Source organism: Gambusia affinis, linkage group LG04, assembly GCF_019740435.1.
Source record: "Gambusia affinis linkage group LG04, SWU_Gaff_1.0, whole genome shotgun sequence".
NCBI lineage: Eukaryota > Metazoa > Chordata > Actinopteri > Cyprinodontiformes > Poeciliidae > Gambusia > Gambusia affinis.
The window spans coordinates 27,087,113-27,103,535 of NC_057871.1; the positions used below are offsets into that span (position 1 = coordinate 27,087,113).

A 16,423-nucleotide genomic window follows, 5' to 3' on the forward strand; every position below is an offset into this window, starting at 1 on the left:
ATTATTTAGGGACACATATATTGTTGCTGTAAATGACAAGTTTTAGTTTTAATATTTCACAGAGGTAATGTATAATGACGTAACAAATTATGTAAAAATGTATCTTTTTTTCGTTGTTTTTAGTATTCGTGACTTTCAATCTTTACATGCAGTTCAGTTAGCTCATAATTCTATCATTTTCTTTCTGACATCTTATTTCTTTGCCTAAAAAAGATATTACACTACAGCTTTAAAAGCATTTTTGACTAACTCTGACTTCTAGCAGTTGACCATGATTGTAAAAAGATAAATTGGAATAAAAGGTCAGAATATTTTTAAGTCTTAAAAACTGTGAAGCACTTCGGAGTCCTCTGGACTTGTTAAGGTGTTATACGAGTACAAAGCCATTCACCATTTTATTGTTTAATAAAGCAGATTCAGAACAATGCTAGGATCTCAAACCAGACAGGAATTATTCAAAAAGTGGAAGCAACTGACGATTTGACGGCAACCTGGACATAAATAGGTAGGGCACATGAAAACAAACGGCAGATTCAGGCCAAATCAGTAGCTTCAGACCTCCAGACTTCACGAGTCCTTCAGAATCAGCTCAAAAACCGTGAATATAGAACAGACTTTCATGGAACGGGTTTTCATCCAAGCCAGATTTCAGCGAGTGTAATGTAAAGCAGTGAATGCAGCGCTGTAAAGCACACTGCACTTGTACTCTGTGGCGGTAGACGTGTGTCCTCTGTAATGAAGAATATATGCCTCTTTCGATGGAAGAGTTTGAGTTTTGTAGTTGCCAGGACAACAGCACTTCCCTGGATGCATTGTGTCGAGTGTAAAAGCCATTGCAGAGAGGATTATGGCGTTTGGCTGGTTTTGAGGAGGCAGCCTCTTATTTTCAATGGGGGGTGGGGGAAAGATATAAATCACTTTGTTTCATTCTCAGGAAATAGACTCAACTATAAAACTTAACAGGCATATTTAAGCTCTTACTGTGATTTGCAGATTAGAGGGAAAGAAACCAGAAAAAAAAAGGTGAAATTAGTGATTCCTTGGGTTGAGCAGTTGATCAGACAGCCCTGTGTGAGGCTGATCTGGCACCAGTGTGAAAAGTGCAAAGTACAACATGCAAGGGTCGGCACACAGAGAAACTACATAAAACGGTCAACCGTGGTGGGGACAGACGGCGCTGATGGCACCGAGTTTGAAGTATGTGCGTGTTTCTGTACAGTGCCGTCTCTCTGCCTGTCCTCGTCTGATCTCATTTTGTTCAATTTTACCATTACACATATAATAAAGTCCCTCTGTGTCTCCCCATCCTTTCATCCACTCATCTCCATCTCAGAGAAAATACTGCTCTATTTTCTCACGCAGCTCTGCAGTTTGAGATGACCATGAAGGACATGCAGTTTTGCTCGCTTAGAAAACATAAACAATACCCAAGGCCAGCAAAATAGTGCAATCTACTCAGTCAGTGTTGCATGAGCTACATTAGCATTGTGACAGAGGAGCACTTGACTCGCTCTGCCAGGACGTTTCCAGATACAGCAGTCTCTCCAATCCCCTTTTCCTGACAGCAACATATATTATTTCTGGAGTTTTCGGAAGCTTAGCCTCAATATACTAGAAAGCTGCTCTAATGTATTTAAAACGTCTTCATTGCTTAGGGTCACGTTAAGATCATGAATCGTCTGCTTGTTAATCTATGATGTGAATGTTAAAATAATATTCAACCACACAACTGCTATCTGGAAGATCTAAATAGTTTGGTAAACAGGGTTTTCAGTGGGTTTAGTTTCCACACCAAGTAAAAATGGAACAACTTTTTGTCCACCAGACTATCGGGTGTGAAAACCTTCTATTGACAGGCTGTGCATACATCTGTTTTTGGTTGACCTGATTTAACCCAATGCATGATTTTGGCTTCTTAATTGGTCCGCCAACAATATCTGTTCACGTTTATAACATAATGTCCTTTCAACACTTCCAGGACTACGGGTATCGGTCTCCCCCGACCTTACTACATGGCCGACGAAGATGACGAGCGGCCCTTCATTTGCTCCTTACCCGTCGACAACGGCATCATGTCCTGCTCAGATGTCCCGGCCCGCCGTGAAGGAGGCCGGGCCTGTTGTTTGGACAAAGAGGACGTTGTCTACCGTCAGTCCATTGGACTGAGCCCTGAACCTTTGACCAATAACAGCGTCAGTGTAGCTGGCCTGTGCGTCAACTGGAACCAGTACTACACCAGATGTCATACTGGAAGCAGCAACCCACACAAAGGTGCCATCAATTTTGATAACATTGCCTATGCCTGGATTGTCATCTTTCAGGTGGGTGAAAAGTTCCATCAGAGTTTTGATTGTTTTGTTTTGTTTTCTATGGCTTTGGTTTGAAATCGTGTCTAGCCTAATGGATTACGTCCTGTCCCTCCCAAAGTTCATGACAAGGTATTATTCCGGGTTGAATATTTAAGGGGGCTCAAGGATTTGACAAGCCAATTCAAGCACTTCAGGTAGCTTCATGGATTAAGACAAAACCTGTGAATCACCAGCAACAGAAAACAAGAGCGGGTCAGGATAAAAACTGTGCCAGCAGCATTTACCTTAAGCATCCACAGAAAATCAACTTCATGTTATGAATGCAGAACAGACTGTTAGAAAACATAGTTTATTCCAATTAAGTTGTGCAGCCTGAAATGTTTTGAATTGGCATTCACTATTGAGGGTTATTTACAGTGTTCAATATGCTGCTCTCTTTTTGCCTCTTTTTCTACCAATGATAAATAAAAAGTGCCCTTTGTTTTACTGATCTATGAAACCTCAAGTATAGCTGCTTTTAGTTTCTGCACAGTTTTTCTCTTCAGCCTGTTCAAATTTCCAAATGTCTACTTTCTATTTGGGACTAATAGCCTATGATCAATAAACAATGATTTCCTTTTGATTTTGCTCCATTCAACATAGAATCTTTTTTTTAATGCAATAACTTTCATTAAAAATGAAATCATTTTGTTTCTCTGTCATCTTAAGTTGTCAATGATCTCCCCGGGCGATAGACGTTTTCCTCTCAGCACGTTTTGCTGTCAGTTTTTTTTTTATAACATGTTTTTGGGACACACAGAGTCGAAAGACTGTGTATCCATCTGTTACTTAATATTACAGAGAATACATGAGCAAATCGTGGATTCTTTGTTCTGATTCCATTTAGCACAACCATGTGCAAAACGATAAAAGTTAGCAAAATTACACTGGAAAATTAACTTTCAGTTTGATAATATCCTAAAAACCGCGTGGATGTTTCGGGGACGGCATATTGTTTTTGACAGACAATGACTGACTGGCCAACTGTTCAGTGTCTGGACATTCACTGAATCCAGACACATGCAGACTGTATGTATCTAGAAAATATTAACCCGAAGAATAAAATTCAACGCAGTGTCTTAATTTACATAAAAATAAATGTTGTTTTTGCTGTCAATAAGCTGAAATGTTTAATAATAATTTAAATATTGTGCATACAGCAGAGATAGATTTAGGCATATAGTACTCAAATTAGAGAAATTCGGTGTAACTAGACTTAAACTCGACCACGGTTGGGTTTATGCCTATGCTTCTAATCACTCGTTGGTTAATGGGACACGTATGCCATTTTGGCTGTAATATGATGTTTCAGCTGGATTTGCTTCAATGACTGTCCAGATAGATGGATTTGATCCATAGTTTAATATACATAATTTGGAACAGGTTTTGTTACTCAGTGCCACACCTGATGTTTTACCTGGTTTCATACTTCTGCTAGCAAAACTAAACGACTGTTATCTTTAGCTTGCCTAGAAAACTGAACAAGCATATCAACAAAAAGCTCTAATCCTTGATTGAGCCTTTTACTGAATGGAAACTCTGTGGCCCTGAATTTATTGTGTCTTCTTTACTTTAGGTGATCACTCTGGAGGGCTGGGTGGAGATCATGTACTATGTCATGGATGCTCACTCTTTCTACAACTTTATCTACTTCATCCTCTTAATAATAGTAAGTCTTGACTGTCAGAAATGTTGAACACATTGCACTGATTGAGTAAATGCTTAATATAAACATGGTGAATCTGAATAGGTTAAAAAAAATCACATGTACGGTTTAGTAGAGGTTTTATGAGACATTTTGGTAACATTGCTAATCTGGACAAATATGACATTATAACAGTTTATAATCATGTTAGGTTGCTTGAGTTCAATTTGTCAGTAGACATGTATTGTTTCTGTCCTCTGTGTCTTACCTGTACGCATAGCTAGGCGTGCACTCTCACAAATCCCTACACACACACACGCACACACACGCACACACACACACGCACACACACGCACACATACACACACACACCCACGCATGCTGAGAGCTGCTGCACAAATCCCTAAAGAATCCTTCCTTTTGTTCCCATAAAACACTTTTTAATTCCAGTCCTTTAGCTTCTCTATGTGTGCCACAGTACGCTTTTGTGTGTGAGCGTCGACGCGTGGCTTCCTCGGTATATTTCTATTTTAGCTTGTCGGGGAGTACTTAGAAGTGTGTGTGGAAGTGTTATCATAATGCAGCGTGACTGCTAGCTCCAGCTACCCTGCTACCCAGGGGCTGTCTCGTCTTTTTTATTAGACTTTTAATTGCCTCGCCTTCTGAGGCAGACACAAGCTTTTTCGCGCTCTTCCCTTTCCCCGCCGATACTCTCTTCATTCGTTAATGTGTCACTTCTCCTAGTATCACTCTATCTCCTTGAATGTGTCAATCTCTGTTCCCTGCACTTTCACACCCGCAACACATTCCCCTCCGTCTCTACTTTCTCTTCCTCTCTCCCCAAGTCCATCTTCGCCACACCCCATTCCCCTTCCACTATTTTGTGTTTTCTTGCAGCCTTATGTCTCTCTTCTGCTGCCATCTTTTTCATCTCTGCGTTCTCAGTTGGCTGTGTAAGCAGTCTTCACTCATGTAACTGGATGCGATTCCATTACAAATGTGCGCAAAAAACTTTGTTGATATTTTGCTAACATCGAAAAAACACAATTTTGGTGTTTTGTTTAATTAAGAAGCTCAATTAAAATTGTGCATGAGTACATTTGTTCACGCGACAAGTCAAAAACATCCAACTATTTCCTGTCGACTTCTTCATTGGTTAGCTCTGGTTGTTGACAGTGTGACTCCTGTGATTTGACAAAAGCGTTTCCATTGCAGTTTTGCGAAATAAACCAGTTTTGACACGGTCAGAGAAAAAAAACCACCTCATCCTAGCGCCAAAGCATTTCATCAAAAAGAATTGGCATATTTCCATTAAGCACATTTATTTTCAAAATTCCAAATTGCGCAACTATATGGTCATTGGAAATGCTGCTACAGTATGTCTACAATCTATCCACACATATTGTCACAAACAATAAAACACCATTTTCTCACACACACACAGAGGCACGAAGACAAATTCTCACGGTCTGCCCCTGAATTGCTTTTGGACACTATCCAACACATCAAACCGCCGACATTGGCTTCCTACTGCCGATTTGTGAAATAATGGCCTCCTTTTGATGTGGATGCGTCGTTTACCAAAGGATGAAGAGAGGAGGAAGGAGAGAAGAGTAATAACCAAAGGCAGGAGTGAGGATTTGTGGAAATTAAAAGAAAGATGATGAAATGTGTGTGAAAAAATATAGATAGGGGGAAGAATGGCCAGATATGCAGCGAGGAATACATGAGGGAGAATCGTAAGATACCGAGTGGGCTTAAGAGAGCCTGTGATGAACGGAGATAAAACGGGAATGACTGACAGACGTGAAAAGGAAAAACTGGGAGGTGATGGTGACGGACCGGAGCGTCGGCATGAATCCGGGAGAGGATTGGAGGGCGAGCGAGGCGAGGCGATGCGAGCGCTGTCTTTGATGTCAAGTGAAATGTCCTTAATTAGAGTGAGTCTCAGCGTGTCCCCTTACGGCTCACATGCGCAGGGCAGACACCCTGATCACAGGATCGGGGTAACAAGCGTGTCACACAATAAGATACATGCCAAACCCTTCAAATTAAGCCAATGTAATGCTACATTAAGGCAGGTACATATACAGTATGTGCCATACAGCATAAAACATCAAAAGCCTGGCATAATTTGAATCCCAGACTGAGCAATACTGCAGCATTCAACACATCTGATCAGCCAAGGCCCACTGGGCTGGAGCAGGACCCACTTTTACCTCGCCACCTCTCACAAGCCCCTCTTCCAGCAAACCAGCTCCACTGTTAAACTGGTGCCAGTGCTTACTTTGCACCAATTCCCATTGGTTTCACTACTTCTTCTGACTCCAGAATCAATAAAGGGGTTCTTATGTAGCACCAAACCTGAGCCGGACCAGAGGACGGAACGGCTTTTGTGGCTGCAGGCTAACTGAGACCAAACATCTAAACATTGAGCGCCACCATTATAAATCTGGAGTTAGCTTTGTTTCCAACCCGCATAGTGCAACTCACAAACGTAAATTCACCGCACTTAAACGTTAATGAAAAAGCCACATTAGGCAGTCACCCTTGTCCCTAAATGGGGTCGCAACTGTTGACGCAAATTTAGTCCATCCATCCATCCATCCATCCATTGTCTATACACCCTTTGTCCCTAATGGGGTCGGGAGGGTTGCTGGTGCCTATCCCCAGCTGCGTTCCGGGCGAGAGGCGGGGTTCACCCTGGACAGGTCGCCAGTCTGTCGCAGGCTAATTTAGTCATCATTCACAACTTTTTGCGCAGACTTGCGATTTTCACCTGTCATTGTGACGTTTGTCAGATGTTATAAAAGCCCAAGTTACTATTTTAGTGGCCAAAGGATTGACAACATTGTGCAGAATTTGTCAACATGGACATTCCGAATTAAAAGACACAAAAAATAACTAAAAATCCAAGCATACAATTGTGCTTCAGCAATAAAATACTTTTTGTTTTTCTTTTTTTTTTTTTACTATGGGGCATTTTCAACAACTTTATCGCCCCTGCTTTTCCACAAGTAGTCAAGTTGTTTTGTTGTTGAAATTTGTACATTAAAACCAAAAAATTAAGCAAGATATTTATTTCTCTTTCACTTTCTATATTCCAATTTGACAAATTTCTCCCGGTGTCATCGTCAAACCGGCGGACAGACGGAGAGGCTTTTATTAATGTTCAACAGACTTTCCAACACGGAGCACTAAGCCAGCGAGCAACAGCGGACTGAACGTATGGAGAGAAAAAGAAGTATGAAGGGAGAGGGAGGGAGAGGGGTTTAAACGGTTCGGCGGTTTCGCTCTGATGCAGATAAAATGAGGTAAATCAAACTGAGAGATGGTGTGGGATACGGAGAAGATGACAGGAGATATGGCTTGAGGGGAACTAGATGACAAGAGATACCATCAGATGGAGAGACAGATGAAACGAGTCGGATCAAGCTGACGAATTCCTCAGCGTGATTATCATTTGAACAAGAAACCCAGCAGAGTCGGAGCATTGTTTGGAAAACAGCTCGACCGTTTAATTAAGATTTAACATCCTCAAACAACATCCTCAACATTATTTGGTTTCAAAGTCTGTCTGATAAAGCCTTCTGCTCTGACATGCGACTGTGACTCAAACAGTTGAACGCGTCTCAACAATTTGACAGTGTTAATCAGTGACAGAAATCTCTAAGCACATGCCATTAAACTAGGGTGACCAGATTTGGGTTTCTGAAAAGTAGGACACTTCTTTTTTTGTTGGCGGGGGGTAGAATCTGCGAACAAACATGCGCCAACGGGGAATCGGCGGAATGGAGTAGTGGAACGGAGTGGCAATGTAATCACGATGCACTGTAAGATATGTAATGTGTTTTGAGGCAGTTGACCAAAATCCCGGACAATTTTTAAATTCCCCCCGGACATTTTTTTTAGGTCTGAAAAGTCGGACATGTCCGGGAAAAAGAGGACGTCTGGTCACCCTAATTAAACCAACATAAATGACTAATCATGCTTGTCGGCTCGGTTTAACTGCAAACGTAGGATTTTATTGCATGCATCAGTTTGCACATCATGCATAGAGTGTCTCTCCAAAGTCTCTACAACCACATTTCAATGTTTTGTTGATGTAAAAAAAATTGTAGCCATGATAAATCCTTTACACTAATGTAATGTCTAAATCAGCTGAAAAATGGACAAATCTGTCAGAAATAAAGATGCATGAAGCAGGAAAAGTTTCAAAATCCTGGTTTTATACAGTATGTCTGCAATTTCCTCAACTAACACTATGTTGAACTTTTTTGACTCTTTTTCAGAACTTTGTCTTCTGGAGTTAAAACCTGAAGTTCGTTGTAGTGAATTAGAAAGTTTAGCTGTTGACTTATCTCTTTCCCTGGAGTGTAAAGTTCTTTCTTAATCAGTGTAAGAGCTTTGCTAGCTTGTCTTTTGACATTTCTACACACCTCCTTTATCTTGGTGATGATGCTAGCTTTCGTAGCCTCTAAGCTATCGTGGTGGGCTAGCTTGTTAGTACCCACGATGCAGTCTTTGTTTTCACACAAGGAGAAAACGTCCTCTTCAGGCAGAGAAGAGGACGTTGAGCGTTTCTCCTCTTTGCTTGTCCACTGGAACAACTTTCTGATATCTACATATCATTATTTGCCTCTCTGCCGTAGCGGAAGTCGGTTAGCTGCTGACTTGTAACACTCACGGTAGCAGCTTTTTGGAGCAGCTGTGCTGTGCTAGCTTTTATTTATTTATTTTGTCAGAGAGGACTATAGTAAGACAAATCTATGTCTGTCCTGCCAGTGTACCAAGAGAGTGTGAGTATAAATATTTCAAGGGGGAAGTGAATGTGCTGAATGGGTTCTGGGATCCATTATCGCGCTTTCTGTCCACAAGTCTTGTAAAATCATGTGAAAAAGCAGCGAGTCTGACGAAAACTCAATACTTTGAATCGATGAAGAGGAGCTTTACCCATGGAGCACTGTTCACAGCGCCCTATATAGACACGCTCATACGTCTGCTCTCACCTGCACGTGTTGACGCAGCAAAGGGAGAGAACAGAATCGGCTGATCAGGGTTATTGATCACTACCTTCAGAGATGTATATTGTTTCCCTGGCTTGATGCATTTCTTCTCGCACTGGTTTTCAAAATGACCCCTACAGGTTGGGATGACCTTGATGTTGTTTTTTTTATCCTCCCACTCTCTTTCTACGCCAATACTAGATGTTTAAGTTCAGTGTATACAACTCTAAAAATTATAGTCTTTTTTTCTGACAAATAAGTAAATTAAATAAATTCCAATAGTCTTTTAAAAAATATATATTTAGAAATTGTAGCTTTAATGTGTGAAAGTTAGCTTTGATGAGGTTGTAAAGCCCAAGAATCATTTTTGCTCTTTTCCTTAATTGGTCCTCGAAGCAGCCAATCAGATTTGATTTCTGATCTTGGTGGCTTCGCTAGCTGTCACTTGCTTCACTCAGTCAGTCAAATTTTATTTGTGTAGCACATTCCAGCAACAAGGCATTTCAAAGTGCTTTACTTCATAAAAACACAAAAACCAAAGTAATGCAACATAGAACCAACAATCGACACATTACATTTAGACAGGTGCCATCCTTAATTTCTTAATCAATTATGCTTCAAAGGCGACTCTAAACAGGAGGGTTTTTAGTCGAGATTTAAAGGAACTCAATGTTACGGCAGTTTTGCAGTTTTCTAGACGTTTGCTCCACAATTGTGGTGCATAGAAGCTGAATGCTGCTTCTTCTCGTTTGATCTTAGGCCTCTCTTTGGAAACTTATTTGTTCAACCAAACTTTCTGCACACCTATCACCCTCTCAGGTCGGTTCCTTCTTCATGATCAACCTGTGCCTTGTGGTCATCGCAACCCAGTTTTCAGAGACCAAGCAGCGGGAGCACCAGCTAATGCAGGAGCAGCGAGCTCGGTGCTCGTCCTCTTCCACGTTGGCCAGCGAGCCGGGAGATTGCTACGAAGAACTCTTCCAGCTGGTCTGCCACTGCCTCCGCAAGGCCAGGAGGCAAGCTGTTGCCTTTTTTAACAGTTTGCGGGGTAAACCCCGTGGGTTTCGGGGCGTTGGGCGAGGAAGACGAGTAGGGGATGAGAGGGAGAAGAAGGCCAATGGAAGGCGAGAACTTGAGAGGAGACGTGTGTCCAGGCCTGGTAGGCGGCTGTGAGCATGATACAGACAGCAGTAGTTATAATGCACACGATATATACTGACCTCCAGTTGTTTTCTGTTCCCAGGTCATCTGTGCCCTCATCATAATAAACCAGTCCACGCCTCATCAGCTGAGCCTGTAGCCCTGACCGCTGCCTCGAAGGGAGACGGTTGTCCTCAGTGTGCTGCAGCACTGGAACGTAGAGACGGAGTGGGAGCCGTCTGTGTCGCTGGCGATGAAACAGAGGAGGAAGCCGTGGACAAAACCGACAATGAGGATAAACAAAAACAAGGAACCAAAGACGAGGACAAAAAACACCCGAAAAGTGCCGAGAACCATATAGGATGTAGTCCAAAGAAACGATGCAAAGAACTTTGGCAGGACACGAGGAAGAAGCTGTGGGGCATCGTAGAGAGCAAGTACTTTAACCGAGGCATCATGATGGCCATCCTTATCAACACCATCAGCATGGGGATTGAGCACCATGAGCAGGTAATACAACCGTTAATTGATAACACATTTAAGTTAGCATATTTGACCATCTGGTTTTCCTTGGAACTTTATTATAGTTGTTAATACTCCAAGGACATTTTAAGGTCATGTCCAGGTGTGTCTGTAAAAGTTTTGTGTCACTTAGACTGTGCATCCTTACAGATTCAGTATCTCGGGAGACCAGAAAAAATTATTTTTGAAACCAAGTTCCAGAGTGGATGCAAAATGGCCGTTTAATGTTATCATGTGGCAAGACGCCATCATTTAAAAAAATGAGGCCGTCGAATGTCTCTTCTGCATGTGGCTCACTCTGACATATAGCAAATATGGGGCCATTCTCTGTTATTTGTGTTGTCGCCTCGCAGTGTTACAGCGCCGCCTTTCGGCCCAGATTAGTTACTACATCATTTTCTGCGACGCTGCACATTTTTTCTTGATCATTTGCAAAAATATACCGCACTCGTCTCATTGAATACAGAGCCTCTCCAAAGCTGATAAATGAACTTAGTGCAAGGAATTGTGATGAACTATTTACATTTTTAGCATTTTTTGGGGGATTGACTTCCAAATTGAGCTATCTCCAGAAAATGTTGCCAGGTTCCCAAAGCCTAAAATTATCTTCCGTTGGCACATAAAATGTTTACTAAACTACAAACTGCAAACTAAAAACTAAAAAGGACAACAGAATTTCAGAAGTTTTATTTGCATACATTGCAATGGCAGAATGTGAAACTTTGGTTTAATTTAGAGAGAAAAAATCTTGGTCCTACTTTTTGAGCCTGAAAATTATGATCAGAAAGTAATTAATATTTTATTCAAATTCATTTAAAAAATAATTTTGAATCTCAAGGGATATACAACAAAATACATTGAAATCGAAATGTTCGCTTGTTCTATATTTGGTTTATTACAAAATAAATGTATTATATATACTGTATATATGTGTGTGTGTGGGTGTGTGCGTGTGTGTAATTCTATTTGAAATGTTTGACGGTTTTTTTCCTTATTCATCAAAAAGTAAAAACCAAGCTAAAGTTATATTCGCTGTGTTACATTTTCAGGATAAATCAAAGTGATATGACTGAATATTGTGATGATGAAATCAGGTTATATTAATCCCCTTTTTTCTCACTACTATAATTTATCACAAAAAATATAGTAACAAGCTTTACATTGAACCTTATATTGAAGTTAAGTTGAAATAAATGATCTTACTTCGGATTCACTTCCAAGCCAGTTGTGTTATTACAAGAGCTCTTCCTGCTGAAAATGTTCAAATAAACTATTTGCTGTTGCAAAGTTTTGTTTTGTTTTTTTACCTGCACATTTTTGCTATTTAGAATAGAGAACAAATGTTTTCAGTGTGGGTTTAGGAAACATTTTCCAATGCCAATTAAAATTTCCCCAACTTGGAGTAAAGAGAAGAAAACCTTCCCACCCCTACTGTAATATAGGGTTAAGACATGAATATGGGAATAAACTGGTGTGTTGTCACTTTGTCAGCCTGGAGTAATATTTGTAGAAGTTCTGAGAAGGAAGTAAATTATTATGGATCCAGGTGAAATGTAGAATGTGACTTACTGATTATTTCCAAAACCTAAAGGACATGATTTTACCAAGATTAATAAAAAAATAAAAATGTTTATGTTCACCAAGCCCCACAGTAATAAAAGCAATGCAGTGGCATGTTTTCTAGTTTTTTCTTCCCCCTCTGGTTTCTATGTTTTACTGTCGCTCAACTTTTTCGAACTCTTTGTATTTCTATCAATATTTCTCTCTGTGTCTCTCTCTCTCTCGCTACACCATCGCCCACTCATGCCTGCCACCGCCGCAGTGGTAGGTCGTCTCTCATCCTAGCTGCTGCTAAAAATAGCGAGACAGAAGGGAAGTGACAGAGAGACTTTGCTGTGTTAATGGGGAGGAAACACAAAGCTGGGTTTGCCTGTCTAGCTGCCTGGGAAGGAAACTGGAGTGTTCCTTCGCGACATGGTTAAACACCAGAATCACAGACGGTGTCTGTTGTTGTGACTGTGATCTCGTTCTCACCTGTTCTCTTCTGTTCTGGGGGGGGGGAAAAACCCACACGTGGTTCTTCAAAGTCCACAGCCGCTTGGGAAAGAAAGGTTGCATAATTTACAGCACGTATACCATTAGACGAGGTATTTCTGGTTGCACTTTATTATTTATGAGACACCGCGGTGGAAGGGCTTAGAGCGGTTGCCCAACAGCAACAAGTTGCCGAGTTTAAATCCAGGCTTTAACAGGTTCTGATACAGAGCTGGGGTTTTTTTGTGTATTCTAGGGTTTCTCCAAGTATGCTGGTTAGTTCCTCAGTTTGAATACATTCAAGATGCAATAACTTGAGATAATACATTGTTATTGGGTGTAAGCGAATGATTGTACGCTGTTTATCACTTCGGATGGCTTTGTATTTCTCCATTTTTTCCCCCCCGACAGTTTTTGCGGAGCTCTATTGGCGAGGAATAGTCTGGCAGCTTTTCCGTTTTTTTGTTTTTTTTTCCAAGCATGTGCACAGTTCAATATAATCACTGAGACACAATCACTGCTAAATCTTGCTAAAACTTGTAAAAAAAAAAAAAAAAAAAGCTGAGGAATTACACGTATGAGCCCAGACTTTGCAGTTAGAGTTGCTTTAGGAATGACCTTTTTTCTTACGTTCTTCTTCTGCTGCCAACTGTTGAATCCAAGCTGATTTGATGAAGTGCTGTCATCTCAACTGCTATGCAAAAACACTAAGATGATTGATGACGAATGGAATGCCAAGGGAGAAAAGGTAGTGCAGGAAGGTATTGCAAAAAAAAAACAAAGAGTGAAAAACCTGAAGGAAAACGCTGCCAAATCTGCAAGAATTACATTTATCTAATGTAGCTCTGGTGTCTGCAGCCACAGACGCTCCACAGTGAGCTGAAGTAGAGTGAGAGAGACAGAGTGAAGACGGTAGCAGTAGAAGTAACAGAAGCAAAGACAGTGATTTTTAAGACTTTATAGTTGGTGTTGAGGTATTAATCTTCCAATCTTTCAATTACACATGATCATCAAGTGAAACTATCAAATATAAACGAACTTTAAACATTTTGTAACTCAAAAACACGACGGGCCGCTGGGTGAACGACTGGCCCAGAGCCCAACCACCAGGCATAGCACGTTCTCTTAACATCCTCTCTGTGTTAAAGGTTCTGTTGTTCTAGTTAGCGTCATTATGAAGAACATCTATGTTATGTTTCCTAATTTTAGTTGGAATTAGTTAAGTAATGAAAATTAACTGCCACAAACTTCTTGTTCTTAGATTTATGCGTACATGTGTTATAGCCTGTTGAGAAAAAAGCGTTTTCTGATGACAATTCATCATAAACCACCAAGTAACAGAGAAACGAACTGTGACTCACAGTAAGTACATGTTGTAGTAACAGCATTAATAAAGCTTAAAGAAACATAAACATGATTGCAGTTAAATCTGTGCAGCCAACATTAAACATATTTTGTGAATTGCATCAAGAAATATAACAAACTCACTAAATACCATTTGTTGAATCCAAGGGTGTTTTCACACCTGATGGTCCAGTAGACTTGGTTTGATTGGGATAAAAAATCACAACATTTGTTACATTTTTTTGTCAAACAAACCAAATCTTTTGAAAAACCTGTACCCCCCCTCGCCTGTGGGGGCGCTGTACCTAGAACCAGATCTCAAGGGTTCTAGAATTTCCCTTTTGTCTTTGGCATAAGACCAAGAGCCATTTCTCTTGCTAGCGCTAAACACACCCACAATGCTTTGCACTGTAGTCCACTTCCTGCTGTCGCAGCAGTCTCCAAACCAAACTGAATTAAATTCAATGACACGTCCTCAGTTTGAAGTTTTGCTGCAGCGTTAGAGACTCAAAATAATGGACTGTCTGTATGCGCTCGTCCAGGAGGAGTGATTGCTGAGTGTGAGTGACTTTAAGCAATCTGCTGGATTTCCTTGGATGGGAAACTTCTTCTTTGTTTTACCAATTTAAGTGAGAAACTGAACGTGAATATATATAAACAGACTGAATGTACTTTTCTTTTTTTTGTCCCAAGATGACATAAGTTGTGAATCGGCACTATATAAATACATTAAATTGGATTTAATTGAGGGGCTGCATGGTGGCGCAGTTGGTAGAGCTGTTGCCTTGCAGCAAGAAGGTCCTGGGTTCGATTCCCGGCATGGAGTTTGCATGTTCTCCCTGTGCATGGTGGGTTCTCTCCGGGTTCTCCGGCTTCCTCCCACAGTCCAAAAACATGACTGTTAGGTTAATTGGTCTCTCTAAATTCTCCCCAGGTGTGAGTGTGTGTGTGAATGGTTGTGTATCCTGTATGTCTCTGTGTTACCCTGCGACAGACTGGCGACCTGTCCAGGGTGAACCCGGCAAGTTTTTGCCCATACCCAGGAGTGGCACCAGGTGTGAATTCATAGATGGTATTCTGCAAACTTTGACTGCAAAAAGTGATTATTTGACCTACTTTTGCCTTTCTATAATTTAAAGCCACTTTTCATATATTCCTCTGACCTCTGTCGTTAACGTAGTTTTTTCATCCACAGAGTTGCTGCTCTTATTTTTTTTCTCAGCCCACAGAAGTGGCACCTGGAGTCGCTTCCTACTGCTCTGCAAACCAAGAGATGGTTTTGCATAAAATTTGCAGGAAATCACCAGTTGCTGAGAAACTCAGACCAGCCAGCAAAAACACACACACACACGCCCATGCCTACACACATGCTGCATGATATTACAAACAGATTGGCACATGTACAGTCAAGGATGTTCCTACAAGAAAGGAGTAAAAATGTCCTTTATTGTCTGTGCAACAGCAGCAAAGTGACAGGCCATAACAGCAAATAGACTCACAAGCATAGGATGTCTAAAAACAGAATAAAGAATAAAATATGGTGAGTTTGACACAATAAAGAATTTTAAATGTTATGCCAGCTGTAACCAAACTGCTGATGAGATAAAAGAATGAATTATGAAAAACAGTCTCACATATATTCAGTCTAACATTCCTGCAGCTGCAAGAGCTTCATTGAACACATTTGATTACAGTTTCATATGTTGCGACTTGCTGCGAGACACTTCCCTGCTACTGTCTCTACTTCTTTTATCTGTGTTTAGTTTTAATCCTCCTTTCTCTCTGTTTTTATTTATTCATTTTTTTTTTTGAATTTCTGATTTTGCGTCCTCTGGCGGTCAGCCGGAGCAGCTCACCAACGTGCTGGAGATCTGCAACATCGTCTTCACCAGCATGTTCTCCATGGAGATGATCCTGAAGCTCACTGCTTTTGGCTCCTTCAGCTACTTGAGGAACCCCTACAACGTGTTTGATGGCATCATCGTCATCATAAGGTACAAACAGAACCACCTTAGACCTCACACTTACGTTCACCAACGACAGGCTGAGGTTCTTAAAGGGCGGACGTGTCATAACCTGGTGCATTAGGCTCACAATGTGTGAGTTTAATTCGAATAAAATTTTTCTCTTTCTCTCTTCTGTCTTTTTCATTTTTTCTTTCTTTCTTTTTTCTTTAGATTTCTGTCTTTCTTTTTGTCATTATGTCCATCTGTCCTTTCCTTCTGTCTTTGTCTTTCGTTTCATCTTTCTGTCTTTGTTTATTTTTCTTTCTTTCCTTCCTTTTTCTCTTTCTCTTTCTCTCTGAACTTGTCTTTTGTTCTTTCTGTCTTTATTTCTGCCTATTTTTCATTGTTTTTTTCTTTCTGTCTTCCTCTATGTCTGTC

At 40.7% G+C, this 16,423-nt stretch overlaps 1 protein-coding gene across 2 annotated transcripts in view; it reads left to right on the top strand.

Annotated features, from left to right (window-relative positions):
• The window catches only part of LOC122830339 (voltage-dependent T-type calcium channel subunit alpha-1I-like), a 201,955-nt gene that overhangs the window by 111,941 nt on the left and 73,591 nt on the right, over positions 1-16,423 (top strand). The window contains exons 1-6 of one of the 2 annotated variants that reach the window (XM_044115613.1): positions 2,257-2,321; positions 2,428-2,438; positions 3,925-4,017; positions 9,819-10,158; positions 10,243-10,649; positions 15,882-16,033. In XM_044115613.1, the coding sequence (XP_043971548.1) occupies positions 3,955-4,017; positions 9,819-10,158; positions 10,243-10,649; positions 15,882-16,033 (962 nt within the window). In that variant the 5' untranslated portion in view covers positions 2,257-2,321; positions 2,428-2,438; positions 3,925-3,954. Of the gene's footprint in view, positions 1-1,978; positions 2,322-2,427; positions 2,439-3,924; positions 4,018-9,818; positions 10,159-10,242; positions 10,650-15,881; positions 16,034-16,423 lie in introns of those variants that run through there. The other variant, XM_044115612.1, reaches the window with a different exon arrangement.